Source organism: Rhinolophus ferrumequinum, chromosome 2 (genome assembly GCF_004115265.2).
Source record: "Rhinolophus ferrumequinum isolate MPI-CBG mRhiFer1 chromosome 2, mRhiFer1_v1.p, whole genome shotgun sequence".
NCBI classification, from domain to species: domain Eukaryota; kingdom Metazoa; phylum Chordata; class Mammalia; order Chiroptera; family Rhinolophidae; genus Rhinolophus; species Rhinolophus ferrumequinum.
Window position 1 is genome coordinate 73238673 of NC_046285.1, and position 22625 is coordinate 73261297.

Genomic DNA, 22625 nt, shown 5'->3' on the forward strand with positions numbered 1-22625 from the left:
GACTTATTGGGGCGATCACTTTCATAAGTTTCATAAATATCTATTCACTATGTTGTACACCTGAAACTAATGTATGTCAATTGTAATTGAAACAATTTTTTCAAAGGTTATATAAAAACTACCATCATTATCATCCAGCCCATGGCTTTCCTCAAGTTTTTGTTACTCTGACCCACTGTGGATAGTGTACAGAGGTAATAGAAGCAGAATTAACAGAGGTTATGTAAGAATCACAAGAAGAAAAATAGATAGCAGAGTAGTAGTTCTACTAGCTCTTTGAAGCAGATTCATTTTAACTAATCACTTTTTATCAGTCTATAATCTGTTCCCACTCTGACAAGAATGATAAGTGCAGTTTAAAAGATTCTTTAGTGCCTTTCAGTAGAACTTTAAATACTATGGTAGATTGGCTCCAAAGATAGCTGCAACCATATCTCCCAGCTTGCAGGTCTTTTTGCAATGAGATTTTGCTACTCTTCTCATCAGGAGGTAGAATCTCTTTTTCCTCTCCTTGTATCTGGGTGACCATATGATTTGCTTTAACCAACAGAATGTGGCAAAAGTGACGATGTATAGCTCTAAGAGCTAGGCTTTTTGACCTATTATGGCATCTGCTTTCAACACATTTGGGACACTCCTTCTTGGACTCTTGTCTTGATACTGTCATGCTATTAGAAGCCCAAACTAACCTTGTGGAAATGCGATGCACGGGGAAGTTGAGGTCCCCTGGGTGACAAGCCCAGTAAAGCCCATTTCCCAGCTGATCTCCTAGCTGGAAGCGTCACAAGTGACATCAGGTGAGACCAACAGAAGCCTCTGATCAACCCACAGGATCAAAAGAATAAATCATTGTTTTGAGCCACAGTGTACTGGCATGGTTTGTTATACAACAATAGATAATTTCAAGATGTCCACTAATGTAATATCTCATAGAGCAATTAGAAAAATCAAGCATTCATAAAGCTAACTTTATTGACTTTGTTGGTTACCTTGCCTAGGTTAATGACTTACGTTTGGTACAGGCTTTTCCTGTGTAACCAGGGGGACAGTCACAGTTTCCAGTTTTTTTGTTGCACTGACCTCCATTCTCACAGGGTTCACAGGAGAACTGGCACTCTGGTCCCCAGAGGCTATCAGGGCAGGCTTGTAAAATAAAAAGAGAAAGAAAGGAGCTAAGACTTTGAATAAATCTCAAGTTGGTCCCAGCTTTCTGCTTGACTGAGTTGGAAAAGTGTCTGTGTGTGTGTGTGTGTGTGTGTGTCTGTGTGTGTGGTGTGCACATGTGTACCACTGAGCTGCAAAGAAAGAAACATTTGAGTAGCCCCTAAGGATTTATAGCACTTCCAAAAATATTCCCTGAAGAAATCAACATGATGTTGTATCTTGTCACTTTGGAAACACAGATACAGAGGTTGGCTCTTTGCTGAAAATATGGTTGTTCAGACAGTAACAATGGAAGCAATTTAGATGTATGTCTTTGGAGGCAGTTTCACAGAACAAAACCTGAAAATGAGATGTAATTTGTAAAGGATGATTAGGAGGTGTGGTGCTTGGGAAGTTGTCCCCAAATGGTTGTCTGAATCCTGTTCTCCTAGTCTTTGCTTCTTTTGTAGCCAGAATAATCAACCCAGAGGTTTGTAATTTGTGTATTTTATAAGAGTATACAATGTAGAAAGTGGAGAAAGAGGAAATGTGTGCTGCTTTGTTGGATGTCCTTTGAAAGGAAAAAGGATAGCTGATGCTGCAGGGAGCACTAAGTGCTCGGTTAGAGGTTTCAGCACATGTCCTACCAATGAAACCACTGGAATTAGCAACCTGGTGGAAAGCATTCTTTTATACAGGAAAACAGTGAAACTTTCCTAAACATATGACAATTGTGAAAAGTTATGTCAAACCAAGTTAGGCTGTGAAGTATCTTCACATCCTGAGCAGAGTTTTACTGAATAACAGAATTATTAAATTTTCTGGGATGTTTATATCATTCCTGGCTCTTACCTGTTGATCACGTACTCTGTACCAAACGCTTTACCTAAGTTAGCTCATATTTTCATAAAAATTACTATATGACATAAGCAACTTTATCTCCATTTTACATAAGAAACTGAGGCTTGGAGAGGTTAAGTGACTTATTCTGGGTCACACAACAAATAAGGAGCAAAGTTAGGATATGAACCCAGATATTCTGGCCTCTAAAACTGGTACTCTTATGCACTCCACCAAACTTAACGCTAAATACTAGGTACTCTGCATCTTCAAGTCAATTAACCTGCTCTTAGAGATCCACCAAAGTTCAAAATTTGAAGTTTATCCAATGTGAAACTACTGTAACAAAAATCTGTCCTTATTATGATGGCATGAGGGTTGATTAGGCCTCCTTACATGGACCCAAGGGGTTTGCTGTGCCAGAACATTCCACATGCAGAGGTGCCTGTAACTGGAGTCCAAAATACCCCAGGCTACAATCTACTCAAAACAAAAAACACTGGCTGTATTTATTTATTTTTTATCCTCACTCTCTTTTTTGCTATTGCATAGATTAGTGTAGAAACCAGCTCTTCTACTCTGAAAAGTCATTGCTGATGGGCTAAAAAAGTCCTGGTGCTGATTGTCAAGAGCACTGTTCATTAGTGCCATTGAAACAATTTGCGCTCTTTAATTAACTATTCATCTGCAATCTAGACACAGGTCTAGAGTCAAGACTTTTAAAGATATGTCTGGCTCTCAGAGCACTTGGGCTACTTCACTCTTTTCAAAAAGAGAGAAAAACAGTCCTGATTTTCATCACGCACAACTCTTGGAGAGCTCTTTTTGCCTTGATTTTAGCTGTCAATCATGGCAGTCCCATTCACCCACTCTGGTCTGATTCATAATTTCATTTTGTGGTTAGACAAAACTATCAGAATTGAACAAAGTTATCTGATTGAAAAATAATATGTTTTCCAGAGATTATAGTGACCTCTCTATTTTGCTGATTTACATATACTTTAAATTCATTTTCCTTCACAGTGGGAATCTCAAGCCTTTTCCAATATAGTACATTCAGCCACTGCTTTAAGAAAATGTTATCAGAATAAATTAAATTTACCCAGGTGTGTGTATATGGTCTTGTCTCTTCATTCGTTGCCTTTCAGGGCATCACTTCTCTAGTGGGGAAATGAATAAGGGGCCCACTCTAGTCTTAAAAATCATTTGAAGCAGGAGGAGGTTTAGAGATTGGTATGGGACCCACTCTCATACCATATAGAACACATTCGTGTAATGTCAGCCCTCTGTTTCCCCAAACTCTTCACCCATTGCTTAGAAAGTCACAGTCCAGTTCCCTAAATAGCCCTCTCTCCACGAAATCTAGTCGGACATTGTTGCTCAGACTCCAGTTCCATATCCATAGAACAACCTGGAAGGCTCTTTCTCCCTTTCAGTTAGCTCTGACGAGCCCTGCAAACTCTCTGAAGATGACAATGCAAGGCAACGTGTAAATACCCGAGGGCCAAAGGCAACCCTCAAACCCAGGGCGTGTCTCTGTGAGCAGATCCAACAGTATGACAGCTTCCTATCAAATCTATGAAATCTCCTGATTTCAAACAAGATTGCCCTTTGGATCACGGCAAAGGTAAAACGTTCACTTGCTGTTAGTTATGATCATTTTATTTGTTATATGTTCAGTCGTTCTATTTATTAAAGAGAAAAAACACTGTGATAATTTCCCCTGAATAAAATAGTAACAAGTGTTTAATTCATAATATTCAGTAACATGAGAAAACGTATAAAGAATAAAATGAAAGATTTGCATTTATGCATTTAAGAACATTCTTATTGAGTAACTCCTGTATGTCAGGATGGTTCTAGGATTTGGGGGGATACTTTGGTAAACAAAATGAACAGATCTCTTTCCCCCATGGAGCTTAGCTTCTAGCAGGAAAGAGACATCTAATAAATATTAGACATGATAATAATTAGAGTATATGGTATGTTAGAAGATAACGTGCATTTTGGAAAAAAAAGTTCAAGAAGACTTTAAAGTTGAAATTTTAAGTAGTGCAATACTGACAAGGTTCAGTGAAAAGGTGGCATAAGACTTTTTAAAAGTGTCAAAGACTCATGTAGATATTTGGGGAGAAGATTTCCATGAGTCCACCAAGGAGGGACAGCCATTACTAGCATCTGGAATACCTTTTTCCAAATTTTATATCCATGTACACACATATATACCTATACATGTTACTTATAATTAGAATTATGCTATACATAAAGCTTTATATTTATAGGTTTATAAAAACATTTATGTAACATTTAGAAATTTGACAAAGGACCACATTGAAAACTATATTTGAATTTTCCAAAATTTTTCCATGGTTAAAATCTTTGAATTGTATTTGTTTGAATGATCTGTCTTTAGATATAAAGAAAACAACTTTTTTAACTCTGAAAGCTAGCAGTGGCCCTTGGTTGATCGGTTAACTCAAAGAAGTCATTAGCCAGATTTAGTCTTCTTAAGAGAAGATTCTCTGCAATGTGATCTTTCTTCCCTTGCTCAAGCCATCAAGGGGATAGCTAAAAGCAGAGGCGGAGACAACAAGGTTAAATAACTTTATTGCCCTGTGTCTCAGTTTCCTCACCTGCAAACAGGGGATTAATAAAGCTTACCCATCTCCTGAGGACACTAGTGGATTAAATAATTAATGATCATATGGTACTGAACAAAGGCTGAGCATTGTTATTAGAGAAGAAAGAAAATTTATCATCAGATTGTACCTTTCTGGCATCGGTTGCCTTGGTAACCAGCTTTGCAGGTGCAACTGCCATTTTTGGCATTGCATTCCAGGGTGTTCTCCTCCACACACTGACATTCGGAAGAGCAGCCAGCCCCGTAGACCCCCTTGGGACAGTCTGAAAGCAGATTGAGGCAAACTCGTCACCTGAAAACCACACTTTGCTTTTTTTTTTTTCCCCCCACATTGTTAGTGCACAGTCATGTAGTTCTGTAGGGCCTGATTATGGGGAAAACAAGGGGATCATCCTGACTGCCAAAAAACAAAAAAACAAAAAACAGGAAAACAAATGTCTTTCAAATCAGGCAATTCATTTGCTTTTTGGCAACTTGACGTGAACAGTGAAGCCTGAACTATTTAAAAGGCTTTGGTGCTTCCGGGAGAGAAATTGCTTCTCAATGTGCTCCATTGGTGCCTGTAGTTAGTAATAGGCTCTGAGGACTCCGGGAAGGCCTGCCAGGCCCCATATTCATCCCACCACAGCATGGAGATGATGGACAAGCATTGATGTGAAGGCTCACCATTGTTTTCCTTCCCTTTCATTATATAGTAATTGGAAACCATTTTACATCACGGAGATAACACAGAACTTTCCTCGGGACTGCAGCATTATCTTGGCCACATCTTTGGAGCTTGCCTTTCCTTCATTATTTTCCTCATGCCTTTGAGTTTTAGGAATGGTAGTTAGCACAGGAATTCTAATTTGAAAAAAGCCCCATCTTTGCATTTAGGGAAACTTACCCTTAGTTTTCTCTTTCGGGAGTTACTTGCAGTCATTCAATTCCCGTTCTAAAATATACCTCTGACAATTTTTTCTCCCCCTCACAGATGCCCAAGGGACTTACCAAATGGAAGATCCTTCCAGTACCCTCCAGGCTCGAGGTAATTGTATTATATGCCTACGTAGGCTTTGCCAAGAAAGCTGCTTTTAGAGAGCAAAATAAGCCATTTGACTTTCTGGTGAATGGAAATTATTAACATCTGCTAATATCTGCGATTATTAGCAGAGATAATTTAAAGTGGTGGTTACAGAGCCCTCCTGTAGGGTGAATCTTGTCTCTGCCAGGGATAGACAGATTATCCCTAAAGCAGAACATAATATGAACAGGGCCCCCATTTGCTGTTAATGTTATCCTATTTGGATGACAAATTTTACTATCCCTTTTTTATCTTTCCTATGGCTCCCAAGTTTTGAGTCCTTTCCCAGACCCACGAAGCCCCCAGGTCTCTCAGAGACATTATCTTCTATGGTATGGGCCTCTTCTTGTTCATTCAAGAACACTCGCTTTCCTAGATTGATTTCCATGCTCTCACTCTCTCTTGTTTAGCATGTAGATCAGTGGTTCAGAGTAAACTCAGGCACAATGGAATGCTTAAATGTGACAATTGAGTATATTAAGGGTTTGTTATATAACAGTGGAAATATGCTTAGGATTAAAAAAGGAAAGTGGAAGAAGTAACCTCTTCTGTCAATTCAGTATCTACTCAGGGTTTGTTATGCATGGAAATGTGTTCTCCAAAAATTCATGTTGAAGCCCTACCCCGCCAGTATCTCAAAAGGTGACCTTATTTGGAAATTGTATTGTTGCCGATATAATTACTTAAAATGAGATCATACTGTAACAGGATGGGCCTCTAATCTGATATGACCAGTGCCTTTATAAATAGGGGAAATTTGGACACAAAGACACTGACACAGAGAACGTCATGCAAAGACTGGAGGTACCGTGTCACAAGCCAAAATAACCGGAAGCTAGGAGAGGGGCCTAGAATTAATCCTCCTCTAGGACCTTCAGAGGGAGCATGGCCTGCAATCACCTTGATCCCAGAATTCTAGCTTCCAGAACTGTAAGGCAATAGATTTCTGTTATTTAAGGCACTTGGTTTGTGGCACTTTTTAATGACAGAAAGCTAATATAGGATTGCAAACTCAAACTTCTCAGAGCCAGGCAGGTGGCATTAATAAATGAAGCCTCAAGTCTAAGCAATAAGAGTCCTGAAGAACTGTAATGTATATGTTTTTTCTAAAGATGATCCCATTCAAAATGCTATCATCACTACCACCACTACCTGCTCTTTAAATCTTTGACCAGATGAGTTATGATTTAAGTGCTTTTTACAAAACATCTGGTATTGCCTTATAAAATATTCAAAAGTTATTACAAAAAAATGGGGTGTATCTTGTTACCCTAGAGAAACAATAATAGAAATGATGCTATCTTTGTTTCTAGGTGAATTTTCTTTTCTTGGCACAATCTAAGAGGTATATGATGTTCTGGAACATACCATATGCACCTGCATTGTTCACATTTAGCCATGCCTTCTCCCCTTCTCTTCCATTTTGCTTACCCAAGTCTAACCTTTCCTCATGATTCAGGTTCAACTTTCCATGATGTCTTCACTGGCTCACTTTTAGGAGTACTCACAATTTACTGTGTTTTCTAGGGGCATTCCTTTTATAAAATAGACAAGATCCATGGACATTCAACTAAAAACTAAAAATGCAATATAAATCTCTAAAAAGTCTCTACTATTAAGAAATAGGTTGGTGTCCTACTGAGGTTCACTCAGGAAGGATTTTCAGAGGAGGGCATGTAGAACAGATAGAGGACCAGGGTGGAGATTGTTTCAGGCTCACAGATGCTTGCACATAGCTTTGAGACAGAATGGTGGGCATCTAGGGTTGTCTTACTGGGAGAAATCCTAAAGGTTACTGATGGGCTGAATAGTCTGTTGGTGATTGTGTTTTCTCACAGATTTTGCAAAATGTGAGTGATGGGCAAAATGCAAAATGAAGAGCCTGTTTTAGAAATTTTAGGGAATGATATTGCTATGTATAAGAACCCCGAAATAAAAGAGACTTATTCTGGGCCTTTGATATTCAAGTCCCATAAAGTGTCAAATCTCCTTTTAAATGAACTATTAATAATCCCCTCTCATTAGTTAAGGTAAACACTAACTAGAAATAAATGTAAATAATTCAGAAATATTTTTCTTTTGTTCATCAAAATCTAGATTCTATAATGTAAGGAGGATAAAAAAAAGACTAGAACATAAATCAACATACATATGATATGACTATATAAAATGTATTATGGTTTTTACTCTCTTCCTTTGTCTAACATATTTTTGGTACTTTTCTGAGCATCCTTGCTTCACACAAAGAGCAAATTTAGTGCCTGTGACTTACTCAAATGACAAAACCTCCCATAGCGTCCTGGCTCACACACACAGACGCCATACACCCTGTGGCAATGGCCACTGTTGGCACAGTTACATTCCCTTTTGCAGTTCTTTCCAAAGAATCCTTTTGGGCATCCTAGAGGGCGGAAGGACAAACAAAGCAAATATTAACCCACATGCAAAACTTGCTAGAGCTGTTGCTATATGAAATAAGGATCTTGCAAAAGGTAAGGTGTTTTCAATCTGATTGGACTGAGGCAAGAAAGATCTTTTAAAAACCACAAATATGATTTTATACCCTCTGTCTAAAATTCTACAATGACTTGCCATTGCTGTCAGGTTAAACTCCAAACTTAACAAGTCCTATGATCTTCTGCATTGGAGGACTGCATGTGGCACTGATATCTCCCTGACTGACTTCTGTTCCACCAGGTGACCTTCTTCCGGTTCCTGTAATGCACCTGACTCTTACCCATTTCAGTCTGGCACATGTGGCCTCCTCAGTCTGGGATACTCTTCCCTCATGCTTTCCCTGTCTCATGTCTTCTCATTTTGCAAGCTTCTGCTTAAGTGTCACTTCTCTAGAAATTGCTCTGGCTCTCCCAGTCTGCATTTTCCTCATGGTCTGACCACCAAACACACATTAATATGTAATTTGTAATACCTACTAATATCTGTAACCTTTGTCTGCTTTGAACTAGAATGAAAGTTCCACATGGAAGTGTCTTTTTCAGTTATTTAATTTTTTTTGTTACCATACCATAATGCCTGACACAGTGCTTGCAAACACTTAATATGCTTATTTTAAATAAATGAATAAATATTTTTCAGGGGGATACATAACTAGGACACCAGCAGGAGCCTTCCTGCACCTCTCAGAGAGTGAAGTAAACTTGGTTTCTATCTCTGCAGTTCCGTGAAATGAAGAATCTAAACTCCGCATGATTTTCAGCAATTCCTGAAGACTTTTATCTTCATTGACTCTCTGCCTTCAGTTCTGGGGCCTGTATAAGCAATTTTTTTGTGTGCTTTATCAACCCCTTCACTGGATTCCATGAAAAATCCACACACTACATTCACTGGTGTTTTGTGAGTTTTTCATCCATTATTTCTCCTCACTTTTCCTCTCTACCTCCTCTCTGTTTTTTTTTTTTGTTTTGTTTTGTTTTGTTTTCCCATCTCTTTTTCTTCCTGGTTAGCCCTAGAAGCTCCATTTGTTTTCTTCATTTTATTATGCAGAGCAAATAATTCTCTCTAGTTCCTATATCCAAACCTGCACATACAAATTCAACTTTTTGCTCAATGGAAGAAAAAGGTTTTTTCTATATCAGGATTCACCCTGCTTAGTTGGAAGTCTAAGTATCACAGTTGCAGATTTAAGTATCACTTATTTTGTTCTATAACACACGTCATCAGTTAAAGCAACTGTACTCTCTCTATATATATATACAGACACAGCCTTTTACTTCAGAAAAGGCTACCTTGAAAAATACATATGCAACTTTCGCTTAGTTTATTTCCCATTGGAGACTTCAAGACCTTAAAGAGTTGTTTCTGACCAGCACCAGACATTCCTACCATGTTCACAGGTTTTCCCATGTACCCCTGGGGGGCACTGGCAGTGCCCAGTTAGAGGATCACATGTGCCTCCGTTCTGACAATCGCAGATGCTTCCACACTCTTCCCCACTGGTCTCTGGGGAACAAGCTATGAAGAAAATGGAGAAGTTGAGTAAGCAATGTAACATACTCATTGTGATACAAATGGAGAAAAAAAGAAGTCTTGTTTTCCTATTAGAATGGATACTGAGTAATCAAAATATCTGTAATTTGTAGACCCAGGAAGTGTCTCTGGCACGCCCCTGATACAGCTAGTTAAAATGATGACTGAGGTGCTGCTAAGAAGGTTTACATGCAAAATTTACCTTGCTCCACAAACTCTAACCCTCTCATTTTTAAAGCTTAGATATATCTATGCTGTATAATTCTAACCAACCTTAATGGAAAAAAAAACTGCACCTTTTATTTGGAAAGATATAAGAAAATGTAGGGGGGAAATGGCATGCATTTTTAACCAGGAACTAAAACTGTCTTGAGGATCCCAAGGTATTTTTGCATTGTCAAAGAATGATGAAGTCAAGCAAACAACTGTTTTGTTGGTTTTGGGAGAAGTATTTAGTATTCCAATAATAAAAATAAGTTGGGAAAATGTCTGTAACTTTATTTTAATTTTAACTTGGGTAAATACAGCTGTTTAGAAAATTTCAGTTAGAATTTTGACATTTTATTGATAGGCTAAATATTATAAAACGACATTTATATAACTGCCTTTACCCCCCTCCCCCCACGCACACCATTCCAGATGCTAATATGGAAACTTGGCTTCTTATTCACTTTTTTCTTTGCTTTTAAGCACTAGGCTACTATAAAAAGGAAATGGAAAGGAAAGAGAAAAACCAAAGGAATAAGAGAGAAAAAAAACACTGACAACAAATTTGATTTATGCCTACATTCTTTGAATTCTTACAGCAACTATAGAAAGGTTAATTTTAAAAAATATATTTGAAAACTAAAGCTAAGGAGGTTTAAATAGCTTGCAGAGTATCTGGACTATAGCAAGTCATTAAATCAACACTACTACCTGGCACTCCCCCAACAAAGAAAAATATGATGTCATGTAGTACAAGGATTCGCTAAATACTTCATTAGCATCAAACAGAGCAATTACCTGGAGAAGCAAATTTGAGAACAAATATGCCACAAAGTATAGCTGGATGATTTGGAAGGAGTCATGAATCCTCCCTTCCATATATAACCCATTCATTTTTCATATGAAAATACTCTTATCCTCCCTTTCTATTGGGCAGAGTTTCATGATAAAAAAATGAGATAGACAACATAAAATCTTTTCAAAGTAAATGGAGTTCTGAAACGTGCTATTAAAATTAATATGTGGTAATTTTAAAATTGTTTCATTATAGTTACTTGGAAAAATTCCTAAGACGTCAAAGCAGATATTTTCATCATAGACCAATAAAGGTACTGGGCTAGAAGATCTACTCAGTGGGAAAACTAACTTTCCAGATTTCTGCAGAATGTTCTTCTTTTAACTTCCCTTGCTGCATTTGAAGAGCTGGTACTTTTAAAAATGAGGGTAATGAATGATTAGTCACTTTCATTTATTGTAGTTTATAGGAATTTTTAAGAAAATGTTCTTACTACCTCTTTTAGTTAAAGAATTAGTGAGCATTTTTTTTCCATTTGCATTGTTCTGTTTTCATTTTTGTAAAAAAGTAAAAAAATTAAAGACACAGAGGAAATGTAAAAAACATATACTTCTGCTTCTAGGAACAGGTTCTCCTACACAAGGCCATGTGAACACTTAAGATGCTCAAGATTTTCTAAAACCAAAGAAGGGGTCGCCTTATCTTCATTTATTAGCAAGTTTATTTTCAATATTTCCATATGAATTTTGAATCAAACATGTTTTATTCTGATGTATTTGAGATAGATTTTCAGCTTCATTTCTCATGCTGCCATGTTAGAAATCAAGGGTTTGGAAATTGCATATTTACCAACAAAACTTACAATATAAGGTTAATATTTACTTCCTTATAATTGTGCAATTACATTTGTTCGATCCCAGTTTTATATAGTTGCAGGTTAATGTCAAGTTGTAGGTCAATCTAGTTGGGTGCTTTAATACCGCATTTTCTTCATTTGCTCATTCATGCACTAGATAGCTCCAATTTGGAGAAACATGGATAGGAACTGGCCATGAGCTTTCAGTCGAGTAACACAGATAGAACAGGAACATAGCTGGCAACAATCCAATGGAGAGAGAGACTTTAAATCCACCGAAATATAAATAGTTGTGGTTAGACTGGGGCCATCAAAAAAATTCGTACAATAAGTGACAATAGACAAAGATGGCTTTTAGCAAAAGCCACAAAGACGAAAAGGACAAAGCACTAAGTAGTGAATAGTTTACTTTGCTGGGAATAACAATCTGGCCAAAGAGTTGTAACGAGAATAAAAAGTGAAAAGGGTTTATGAAGGCCTGATCTTAGGGGGTCGCCAGTGAGTAAATCAGAAGAATATGCTTTATTGGATCAGGAATGGGGCACTCAAAGTGTTTTAGGCAGCAGAAAAACATGATCACAGGGATGCTTGAGGGCGATCCTCAAATACCCTTACTAGTACCCTTGGTTAAACCACTTGGCTCACTCACTATGTTATGACCCAAGTTTTGCATTTATCTACTAATAGTAACAATATTTGTGCTCTTTATTTGTATATGCAGGGGGTTCAAAAGAAAATCTACTCATATCATCCTCCAGGCTAATCACAAAGATTAAGATAACTTTTTTTTTAAATTTGTTTCAGGTGTAGAAAACAGTGTAATAGTTAGATATTTACACCCAAATAAAAACCACAAAGAAAACTTTTTTATTAAAAATTTGTAAGGTAAATTTAAAAAGAGAACGAGGAAACAAAGATAGTCAGTACATTTTGTTTTTATTACTTGGCAGTTTTAGTTCCTGCAAGTATACCTTAAGTATCCACTTAAAACATAAGGGGAAATTTTATTAGAGGGATCACTTTTTAAATCTTTGATATTTTTTCATGAGAGACACATACAAAACTTAAAAATGTGATTGGCTGTACTAAGATATTTTGAAAAGAAAAAGTAAACATAAACAAAAAGAAGCAGCAGTCAAGCAATCCCATTAACTGCGCTTGGTAGCACAAATCTTTTCTATTTCTTTTTTTTTCTTTATTGGGAATAGCTTGCCAGGGCCTAATGATTTATTTAAACAGAGGGATTTTTACAGGTCTAGAATATTAGGATCCTTTATTAACTTTTATGTTCCATGGATAAACAAGATACAGCACATCAAGTTTCCCAGGGAACACAAAATCTCCCCTTTTAATCACATGTTCAGTTTCAAACCTCAGTGCTTCATAGGCATTCTTTATGCACCACAGATAAATTGGTTTCTCACCCATATCAATTGCTTACCTTGTTAAAACATTTTAGGGAGAGCACACATAAAGAACTCATCACCAGTAGTTTAGAAGAAGTAAAGAAGATCTTTTCACCCTCTTCCAATTCTTCAGTGTATCACTTACTTTCATTACAAAGAATGCCAGCCCAGCCAACTGGGCAGGAGCACCCACTCTTTCCTTCCTGGCATCTGCCTCCATTCATGCAGTCCTCACAGCTCAAATTGCAATCATGTCCAAACGTGTGATCTAAACAGACTGGAACATGATACCGTCTTAGTTAGCTCATACATACTCTCTAGATCTCTGAAAATGGAGATGAAACAATCACACACACACACACACACACACACACACCGATCCTTGAGCTTATTTCTTGGAGCCCCAGAACAAGACAACAACAAGGAGATATCTTATAAAATAAAGCTTATTTCATCATTTTCAATGATAATATTGAAATACAGAACCTAAAGAATATTTAGAATATTTAAGAAAGTAAAATAATCAATGTTCTTACCACTTGTTTTTCCTCCCAGGCTTTTTTATGCAAAGTTGTTTTTTTTCCTCCCCAAGTAAACCTGTTTGTTGAGATTTAATATACGTGCAGAGAAGTGCACAAATCTCAAGTGTACACTTTATATTTTTTTCGAAAATGTAAATACCCCCTTTAAATGCCACCCAGATCAAGGTAAGGAATATTGTCAGCACCCCAAAAACTCAAAGGTGTCTTGATTCTTAATCATTTGCCTCAAATATTAAGCACTATCCTGATTTCTATCACCATAGATTATTTTTTTCTTATTTTTGAACTTTATATAAATGGAATTATAAAGTTGTACTCTTGATATCAAGCTTCTTTCATTCACTATAATGTTTGTGATACTCACCCACATTGTATATACACTCATTTATTTTTTGTGGCTGTATAGTATTCTATTGTTAAAGGTACCATAATGTGTTTTTCCATTGTATTCTTTACGGAAATTACCTTAATCTGAATAAGGATGGAGAGACTTGATTTGAGTTGTTTTAAGGATTGTTTCAACTCAAGTTTTGCCCCTGTTCTAGTGGGGTTTTTCAGATGTCTCATTCAAAGAGACTGTAATGTTGAGCAAGCCCTCTCTTCTTGAGCAGATCCTAAACTGCAGCTTCTACCTCACCATCACCACGATATTGCTGATAACTGTGCTTAGTTCCTCACCCTCTTAACTGCTGTCTTTGACATTTCCTGGGTTCTCTGCATGCACAGCCCATGCATTAGCAAACGGCGCAAGGAGAAAAGTAGCCAAGATTGTCCATTTCACTTGTTGGAGTTCCTCTTCTCTCCAGATTTTGGCCACTCCCATTCTGACTGCCTTGGTAGCACTGTACTATTTCTATTCAGACTTTGAGTAGCCAAAGTATCAGGAGTTGAATTAAGAAACACTAAAGCATTTCTATTTTTAGGCAGATGTATTTATTGATCTTATTACTATGCTTCACCATAGCATAAAAACGTTTCTGCCATTTTACTGAATGTACTCTGAGCAATCATCAAGCTCTGACACTGTTAAAATACAACAAATAGAGGAAAAGAAAAAGAGCATCTCTGTTTTACAAAGAAAAAAAAAGAAGCAGCAGCAGCAGACTGGCTGCAAACTGTTATTTTTTTGAAAGAGGTTATGTTAATTTATTTTGATCAGAAGCGATTTGATGCTTGATGTCTGTTGCGTGGATATAAGCATAGAAAAAAAAAAAACCTGCTCATTTTTAAAGATATTTTCTTGGTCTACTTGAGCATATTAAACAATTGGCTCTTGGCATTTTAAAATCTAGGAATGATCCATATTTTAAGTTATTTAAGGAAAATTTTAACTATATAAAAGTGACTTCTAGTGGAGTTTTAATGGTTAGAACTAAAAGGCCACAATCCTTCTGCACACTGTATTAATTTAAAGATAGTTTTCAGCTCCATTTCACTGTATCACACTTCAACAGCCCCCTGTCACCCCGCAGCCGCACTTGTATGCATACCTACGTAGCAACCCTTTATTCTGCAAAGGAAAGAAATATATATTAAAAAAAAAATGATAGATTTGATAGGAAGCTCTGAAGAAATGATTTTGGCCCTACTTTTCTTGCTAACATAATGTTAAAACACTTGATGGCATTAAATACAGATAATGAAATTGTCTATGGAGGAATTGATGTGAATTCTCCAAAAAGAAAGAAAAGAAATGAGATACACTCTTCCTCACCAACTTTCTGCAAAGCAGTCAGTTCTCCTCGAATATCGTTTCCCTCTTCCTCCTCATCTTCTTCATCTTGATAGGCAGGAGGCAGAGACATAGTGACATAATGAAGCAGTTGAGGCAGACTCCTGAATAGAAGGCCGGCAGACCTCACAACTTCTAATTCCTCTTCTTCCTCCTCTAGCTCATCATCATCTAAAGCTATGACCACACAGGAAAATGCCTGGATTCAACATGCCGGTTAAAAGAACTAACAACGGAGCAAGGGTTGATGAGAGAAATGAGAGAGTTTGAACTAGACAGCCGAGGCAGGGGGCCACTGAAAGGTAAAACTCTTTTGAGGCCATTTCAAAAAGTAAATGAAGGTGAGAAGCATCAAGCACAAAGCTGAAACTGCAGCAGAGAGAACAAAAGGAAAAGAAAGGTCTCAGTCTGTAAAGAGAGAAAGGGTAGGACAGGATGAGTTAAGGGATGTGTGGTCTCCGTTGCTCCTGAAGAACAAATTGAGGGTGGAGGTAGTTTAGAAGACGCTAAATTTCTTCACAGCGACTTACAGATGCAAGTTTTCCCATCACTTCCAATTCTGTAACCTTCTTCACAAGTACAGTTGTATGTTCCCATAGAATTAATACATAGTTGGTCACAGACTATGCTGATATCCAGACACTCATCCACATCTAGAAAAATTTAAACAATGCCTGCTTTTAGGCACTGAGAGATAAAACAGATATCACAAACTTCTGGTCATATATATGTTCCTCTTGTTACCCTTATTAATCAATACCAATATATTATCACATAGAAAGGATAGCCCCCAAATTCTTTCTCAGGTACATCTTGCCAATTATTTTTCTTTCATTCATTTCCAAGTTTGCTATAGTTCATCTACATAGAAAGTCCTTTCTGAGACCTTGTTCATAAGGTTTTGATGAAGAATTTAATATAAGTTTAATGGTCTCAGGCTGTGCACTATTTTGAGTCATGTTCATTCATTCCTGAATTATTCAATATTTGTGATGAAGCAGTTATTCCATGCATTATTCTATACAAGGTTTGTGGACAATTTTAGAGATGGAAGAAGCCTAAGCCTTGATCTCGTGTGACTTACTAGCGTATGTCCATGTCTGAGCCCAGACTTTGGTCCATGTGTTCACAATATTAAAAGTTCATTTATGAAGCTGAGCTTCTCTTCTAAGCTTTGCTTCAGCATGTGGATACCTTTTCCACTTGGATGTTTGTACCCAAGTACATATATTCCTGCCATACAATCATCTCTTGGCTCACTCTGTTTAAGAGCAGATGGTTGATGAAATTCAAATTTTTTGGCCCTGTTAATTGGATGGAATGTGGTAAATGGTAATATACTCTACTGTATTTAGAATATATAGATATCATAATTGTGTGCTCTCTGCTGTTATCTACTCTGCAAAGCTAAGGTGCTTGGCATGGACATAAAGAAACACACCTACCATCCTCAGCATTATTCAGAAATTTGTTTTTTTAAGCAAAGAAACACTATTGTTTTCTGAGGTATCAAATTCTTCTTACGTCATGTTTGCTTTGATTTCAAGAAAACTGTAGTTCAAAATAATGGTACTAATGATCATAAAATTAAAAGTTAAAGAGTAGCTATTTTAAAAATAAAGTTTAAAATATAAACGATAGCGATGACTTAAATGAGCTGTTCTTAATGTAATGGTTAAAAAAAAGTAAATTAACTCTACTCACTAAATTCAAACTCTTCTATGATATCTAAAACAAGTAAAGAACCTAGAAATCATCGCAAAGGTAAGTGAACCAATTTTAACAAGTAAGTTAGAAAATTGTAAAGTGACTTCTTAAAACTTGCATGAACTAGATTAATAACAGATATATAAAGGATTCTGATATAGATTTGGACAGTGGTGAACTGGCAATCCTTTTGCTACTGTTCTCTAATTAAACTGATTTTCAGCCACGAACTTTCTAATTCCAGTCAAGCTTGCCATAGTGATTCCTATGGCAGAGTGTAATAACATGCCAGAAGCTCTCACTTGCTCATATTAGGTGAAAGGGATTATGGGCCAATGAGTATTATAAAAATAATAGCTACTTCTAGTTGAGTGATTTCTCCATGTCAATCACTATACTAGGTACTTCATATTTATTACTTTCCTAAATTTACCCACTAATCCTATTATTGTCTTCAGTTTACTGACGAGGAGACGAGGCTCAGAGCCACCTGAGTTCACACAATAGTGAATAGCACAACCTCACAGAAATCCCAGTCTCTTTAGTGGCAAGTCCTTCCATTTCCCACCCTAACCCTCTTGCCCTGATGTTCCTCCTTCACTGATTGTCCCATGACATCAGTGATTTGATGTCAGATCTCAGGAACTTACCATCACATCCACAGCCATCAGAACTGATCTGAAAGCCTTCCCGACACCTGCATTCATAGCCTCCTAAATAGTTGATGCAGAACTGGGCACAGCAGGCTTCTCCACTCTCACATTCATCAAGGTCTGAAGGGGAAAGGACACTTCTGTTGTTTAAGAGACAGGGATTTGACTGGCCTATGGAAGTGCCAACAAGCCTCACTTCTAAATTAAAATAGTTTTACTAATATCCTTCTATTTCTCAGGCTACATAGCACAGACATCCAAGAAAGTGTAAGACCCAAAGAACGATGCCCACATTTGGGTTTATGTCCCCTGCATGCTTCTCCTCTGCCTGTTATTTATTTTACAAGTATGTACATAATCTCCAAATTCATTTGTAAGCACAAGAAAAGAGATCTCTGCAATTTTTCCAGTTTAAACAGCAATTTGGCTAAATAAACAGGGAATGTGAAGAACAATAACAACAACAAAAAGGCAAAAAAAAAACATCTTAAGAAGAAGAACAAAAAAAATTCCCTTGGTGGACATTTGATAGCTGCAAAGAGGAGGTACTCTTAGACTAGGTAATGTGTTTGTTCTTTTAGAACTTCAGATGAAAGAGCATTTCCAAGCAAAAGGAAGTCACACAACTGGGAAGAGAAGTGGTAACTGCAATTCTGAGAGAGGGCAGACAATCATTTTAAATATTATGTTTTAAATTACAGAATCTTTCAGAGCACTTGCTTGACCTTTCCAAAGATGAGTGGGTTCAGGGTTTTTTATTACCATCTGTGACACCATTACCCTAGCATGTTCTATCAGATAAATAGCTTTCTAAATGATGATCTTTAAATATCCTTCAGCACTATTCTAGAATTCTAGAATCCTGAGTGTTTCTTCCTAAGATATAATTGCCCGAAGGAAAATCAAAATGCACAAGAAGATGTCAAATTGAAACTCTTTAGCTAAAGAATAATTTATTTGGCTGGAGTTGTGAGGTGATCATTTCTAACATAACTAGCTAAGGGATAGCAACAGACTCTTCACCCACTGTTTCCCTTAGGCTAGATACTTGGTAATTGTGTGGTCAGGGTTTTTGGCTATAGGTCCTTGGTTCAATTCAACCCCCTCTGTTGAGCTGTTAAGTTGGGTGGCCTGTCAAAGCTAAGTTTACAAAATCCTATTGCTTCATAACTGTATGAGCAGCCACAGATATAAAAGGTCAGGGTCTCAATTAACCTTGGAAAGGGTAACATTGTAAGGAATTGCAGACAAAAGAAAGGACGCAAAGAAAATGCAATCAATCAACTAAGGTGAAGGGTCACCATAAAATATCTAAATGAAGGTCACTTGGACACAAAACATTCTTTCTCCTGTAAAATGTCACAAACAGTGCTACCAAATTCTAGGTGATATTTTTTTCCTTTCTTATATTAAACCATCCTTTGTCCTTTGGATTAAATAGCATGAATATAGAGGACAAAAGTACTTTCAAAATTGTTTTATTTCATCTAAAACATTATCCTGTGTTGTTGTTGTTTCCAAGGTTATTTAAAAGTCTTCGCAAATACCACCAGAGCCTCCAAACTTAAATGTCTCAGGATTCCCTGTTCTGAGCTAAAAGGAGCACAACAGCATTAAAATTGGAAAATGAGTTCCTTGATATATCATTTTATGATTCATTTTGGATTCTTCTATTATCATTCTTCTGGGGCTATTTCTAGCTTGTCTCATATATATACCATCTACAGCCTGGAAGTCATCTGAAACCCCATTGTTCTTACATTACAAACCTTTGTTAAAATGCCCTGCCCGGCAACATTTGTATCACCTGTTTCCTAAATTTCTTAATTTTCTTTTCAGATCTTATTTAGCGAGATCTTTACTTGCTTATAATCACATTTTTGAAGAACAACAACAATAACAAAAAAGGCAAAAAACAGCTTGAGAAGAAGAGCCAAAAAAATTCCACTCATTGAACATCTGATAGCTGCAAAGAGGAGGCAGTCTTAGACTCAGTAATGTGTTTGTTCTTTTAGAACTTCTTCCTCTCTGATACCCATATTTTTCCTACATTGGCCAATATGGCAAATATTACAGCATTGCAGAGAAATTTGCCTCTTCATAAAAATTTAGCTCTAAATAAAAAACTAGAGTATCAATTAAAGACAGGCAAAACAATTAAACAGTTCAGTTCTGACCAGAAAAGCATCAAAAGTAAACCTTAAAAAAGTTTGATCTTCTGTATGTACCTATACATAGTCACTGGATAAAATTGCAAAGATTAGAAATTAAAAAAAAGAAATTCTGATAGCCACCCAATGTAGTGAATTTTTTGCTGGTCAGACACTTGCATTTTGTACAGCTGTCTTTCAAATTGTGTTAACACATCTCTAGGTTTTAGTCCTAATACATTTTTGTATTTGGGACTGACCATTTGCCAAATGGATGACTTATTTTCACATTTATTTGTACATTCTCATATATAAAAAAGTAGATTCTAAAATAAATTAAAAAGAAAACTCTTTTCATTTCCTTCATGCATGGTTGTTTTTACACATAGCGTCCATGGCCTTAATCTGTTCTCAGGCAAATAAGCAAAGTATGTATATGTATATTCCAAATAAATCATTGCCTTACTCTAGTGAATATTTGGTCTTTAGGAATGGATGTTATTTATTGTTGGGAAATGAAATAAACTTGAGCCATAAACAATATAACATTGTCATGTTGACTGCTGAAAGCTCATAAATATGCAATTTCCTACATTTGACCCTGGCAGATGCTATTTTATTTTCTAGCTGTAAATAAAAACTTTACAGAATTGTACATTTTAAAGAATAAGGAAAGATACAAAATTGTACGTTGCAAGCAAAAGATTTAGTGAAATTCCAGTTTCCCTTATCCAATAGTCAAAGGGGAAGAAAGACAGGTAGGAAAGAAGGGAGAGAGGGAGGAAGAAGAGAGGAAGCACTTTACTTTTTCCATGAATACTAATGTTAGCAAGTTAGAAAAATACAAACATATTTTTCATTACATAAAATGAAGCCAGGAAAGCAACTGGCTTCATTAAGTTAACCACTGTAGACTCAGAAAAATGCAGGAGGCAATGTTGGATCAAGAAATACAAGTAATGACATTGTTTTGGTTAAATAATTTATGAAACCAGAATACTTCAAATCCCTTGAAGTTCACTCTGTCACATCATAGTGCCAAACTAAAAAATCCCAAATATTTAGACCTTTGAAATTCACCTCCTCTTTTATGATACTACAATTTATCTCTAACCATATTGATTAGCATAAAATGGTCAAAGATTACTTTCAGTATTCATATTATAATTTTTAAGAGCAGTGATATAAAAGTGTGACAAAAGAAACAAGCAAATAGGATATATTTCTCAAATGATAGCAAATTGCTTTAGGGGTTTGTAGGTCTCTCCAGATCCAGAGGACATAATAATATAGTTTGATGCTCTCTACCCCTATTTTAGTAGATATTCCTTTTTCTCAGCAGCTCTAGATTAAATATTTCATTATGACAAAAGGCTGGGGTGGAATTTATTTTTCTCATCGTCTCAAATGGCGTAAGTTCTAATAATATGCTAGAAAAGTTATCTATTAAAAATGGGTTTGTGCTGGGATTTTCAAAGAATATCTTTAAAATTTTCTTTTGGAATGTATCTTCCTACCATACCAAAGCTGAGCATGCATCCAAATCATTACCCAGTTGAAAACCAGTGAATGTAATATAGTTTCTGCTGGAGGTAGAGAGAAGTAGGGTGCTTGGTAGCATTTCTTATTTGAATTACAAATCACACTAAATGGTTAGCTAGGCCTCGGGATATTTTCCTGAAATAAACTATTAAGTCCATATATTTTGTTAAAACGTTTTAAATCTCCTTTAACTTCAAAGTAAATATCTAAACATAATGTTGTCTTCTGCCAAGTAATATTTCTTTTATGTTATCCAGTAGCCAGAGACACTATTCAATTTAATTCCCCTTGCAGTATGAGAGATGTGACTCACATTACAGCAGTAACTATGAGAGAAGAAAGGGCTACGAATCCGGGGCAACTTTGCAGGCAGATGGCATTTACTATACATTACCTATGCATGTTTTCTCGTCTGAATCAAGCTGGTGTCCATGGTTACAGGAACAACGGGGCCCACCAAATGCATGTTCACAGTGATGGGAACAACCACCATTGTTCTTTTCACAGCTATTGACAATTTCCAATTCAACCCCTTTCCAAACAAGCAGAAGATGGTTATTAACATAACAATAGAGAAACTTGAATATATGTCAATAATGGATACACTCCTTTGGGAGGATGACAAACTTTGTTGGAAATTTATCAACACTCTACACATATAAAAGTAGAAGTCTGAGGGCTAGCCAGCATTGTAAATGTCTACACAGTATCAAAATATTAATGAACTTATAAAGTTGGCGAAGTGATGCAGAAAGGTAATTAGTCCACCAGGGGTTATTTAACACTTAATCTTAAAGGACACTTACCTCTGGGAATTCTCAGTATTTTCAGGATATTAAAAAAAAAAAAAAATGTGTATTGAATCTATAATCAGGAAGCAAATAGATTGTTTGCCAGCTGACATTTCTGTTCTCAAGCTAATGGTATGTTATTATCTGTCCTTTTCAGAGGATAGGAGTACACGAAAACACTGATAAAAATAGCCTTGGAACAAAAGTATGAACACAAGACCAATGAATTAGTTGGTCATGTTTAACTAGTATCAGCTTAATGTGCTAATCAGCTTTGAGGTATATGTGAGTCCCTGATTATACAAACACAGTATTACTCTAAAACCAATTTGCTGATTCAGGTACATGCTAATTAGGGGCATTTTGGGTAACATCAGCCTCAGCATAGGGATGCCAATTGTACTGAGTACACGGCATGGTAATCAATCATTTTCTAAGTGAGAGAATGAGAAATTGTAAAATGCTTGAATCTGTGTTCAAGTACGGAATTTAGGTACTCTGCTATTTTTACCATTGCCTTCTATTGTTCTACGTTTGTGTTGCTTTGGGTACACCTCTTATTAATGAAA

General features: G+C 36.5%; 1 protein-coding gene across 1 annotated transcript in view; it reads right to left on the reverse strand.

Annotated features, from left to right (window-relative positions):
- Positions 1-22625, reverse strand: part of LOC117036907 (EGF-like and EMI domain-containing protein 1) — a 567893-nt gene that overhangs the window by 79559 nt on the left and 465709 nt on the right. Inside the window, exons 9-16 of the mRNA XM_033132361.1 lie at positions 21660-21797; positions 17571-17693; positions 15196-15390; positions 13085-13216; positions 9531-9659; positions 7960-8088; positions 4753-4887; positions 1012-1143 (exon numbers count right to left, since the gene is read on the reverse strand). Coding sequence (XP_032988252.1) covers positions 1012-1143; positions 4753-4887; positions 7960-8088; positions 9531-9659; positions 13085-13216; positions 15196-15390; positions 17571-17693; positions 21660-21797 — 1113 coding nt within the window. The remainder of the gene's footprint in view (positions 1-1011; positions 1144-4752; positions 4888-7959; positions 8089-9530; positions 9660-13084; positions 13217-15195; positions 15391-17570; positions 17694-21659; positions 21798-22625) is intronic.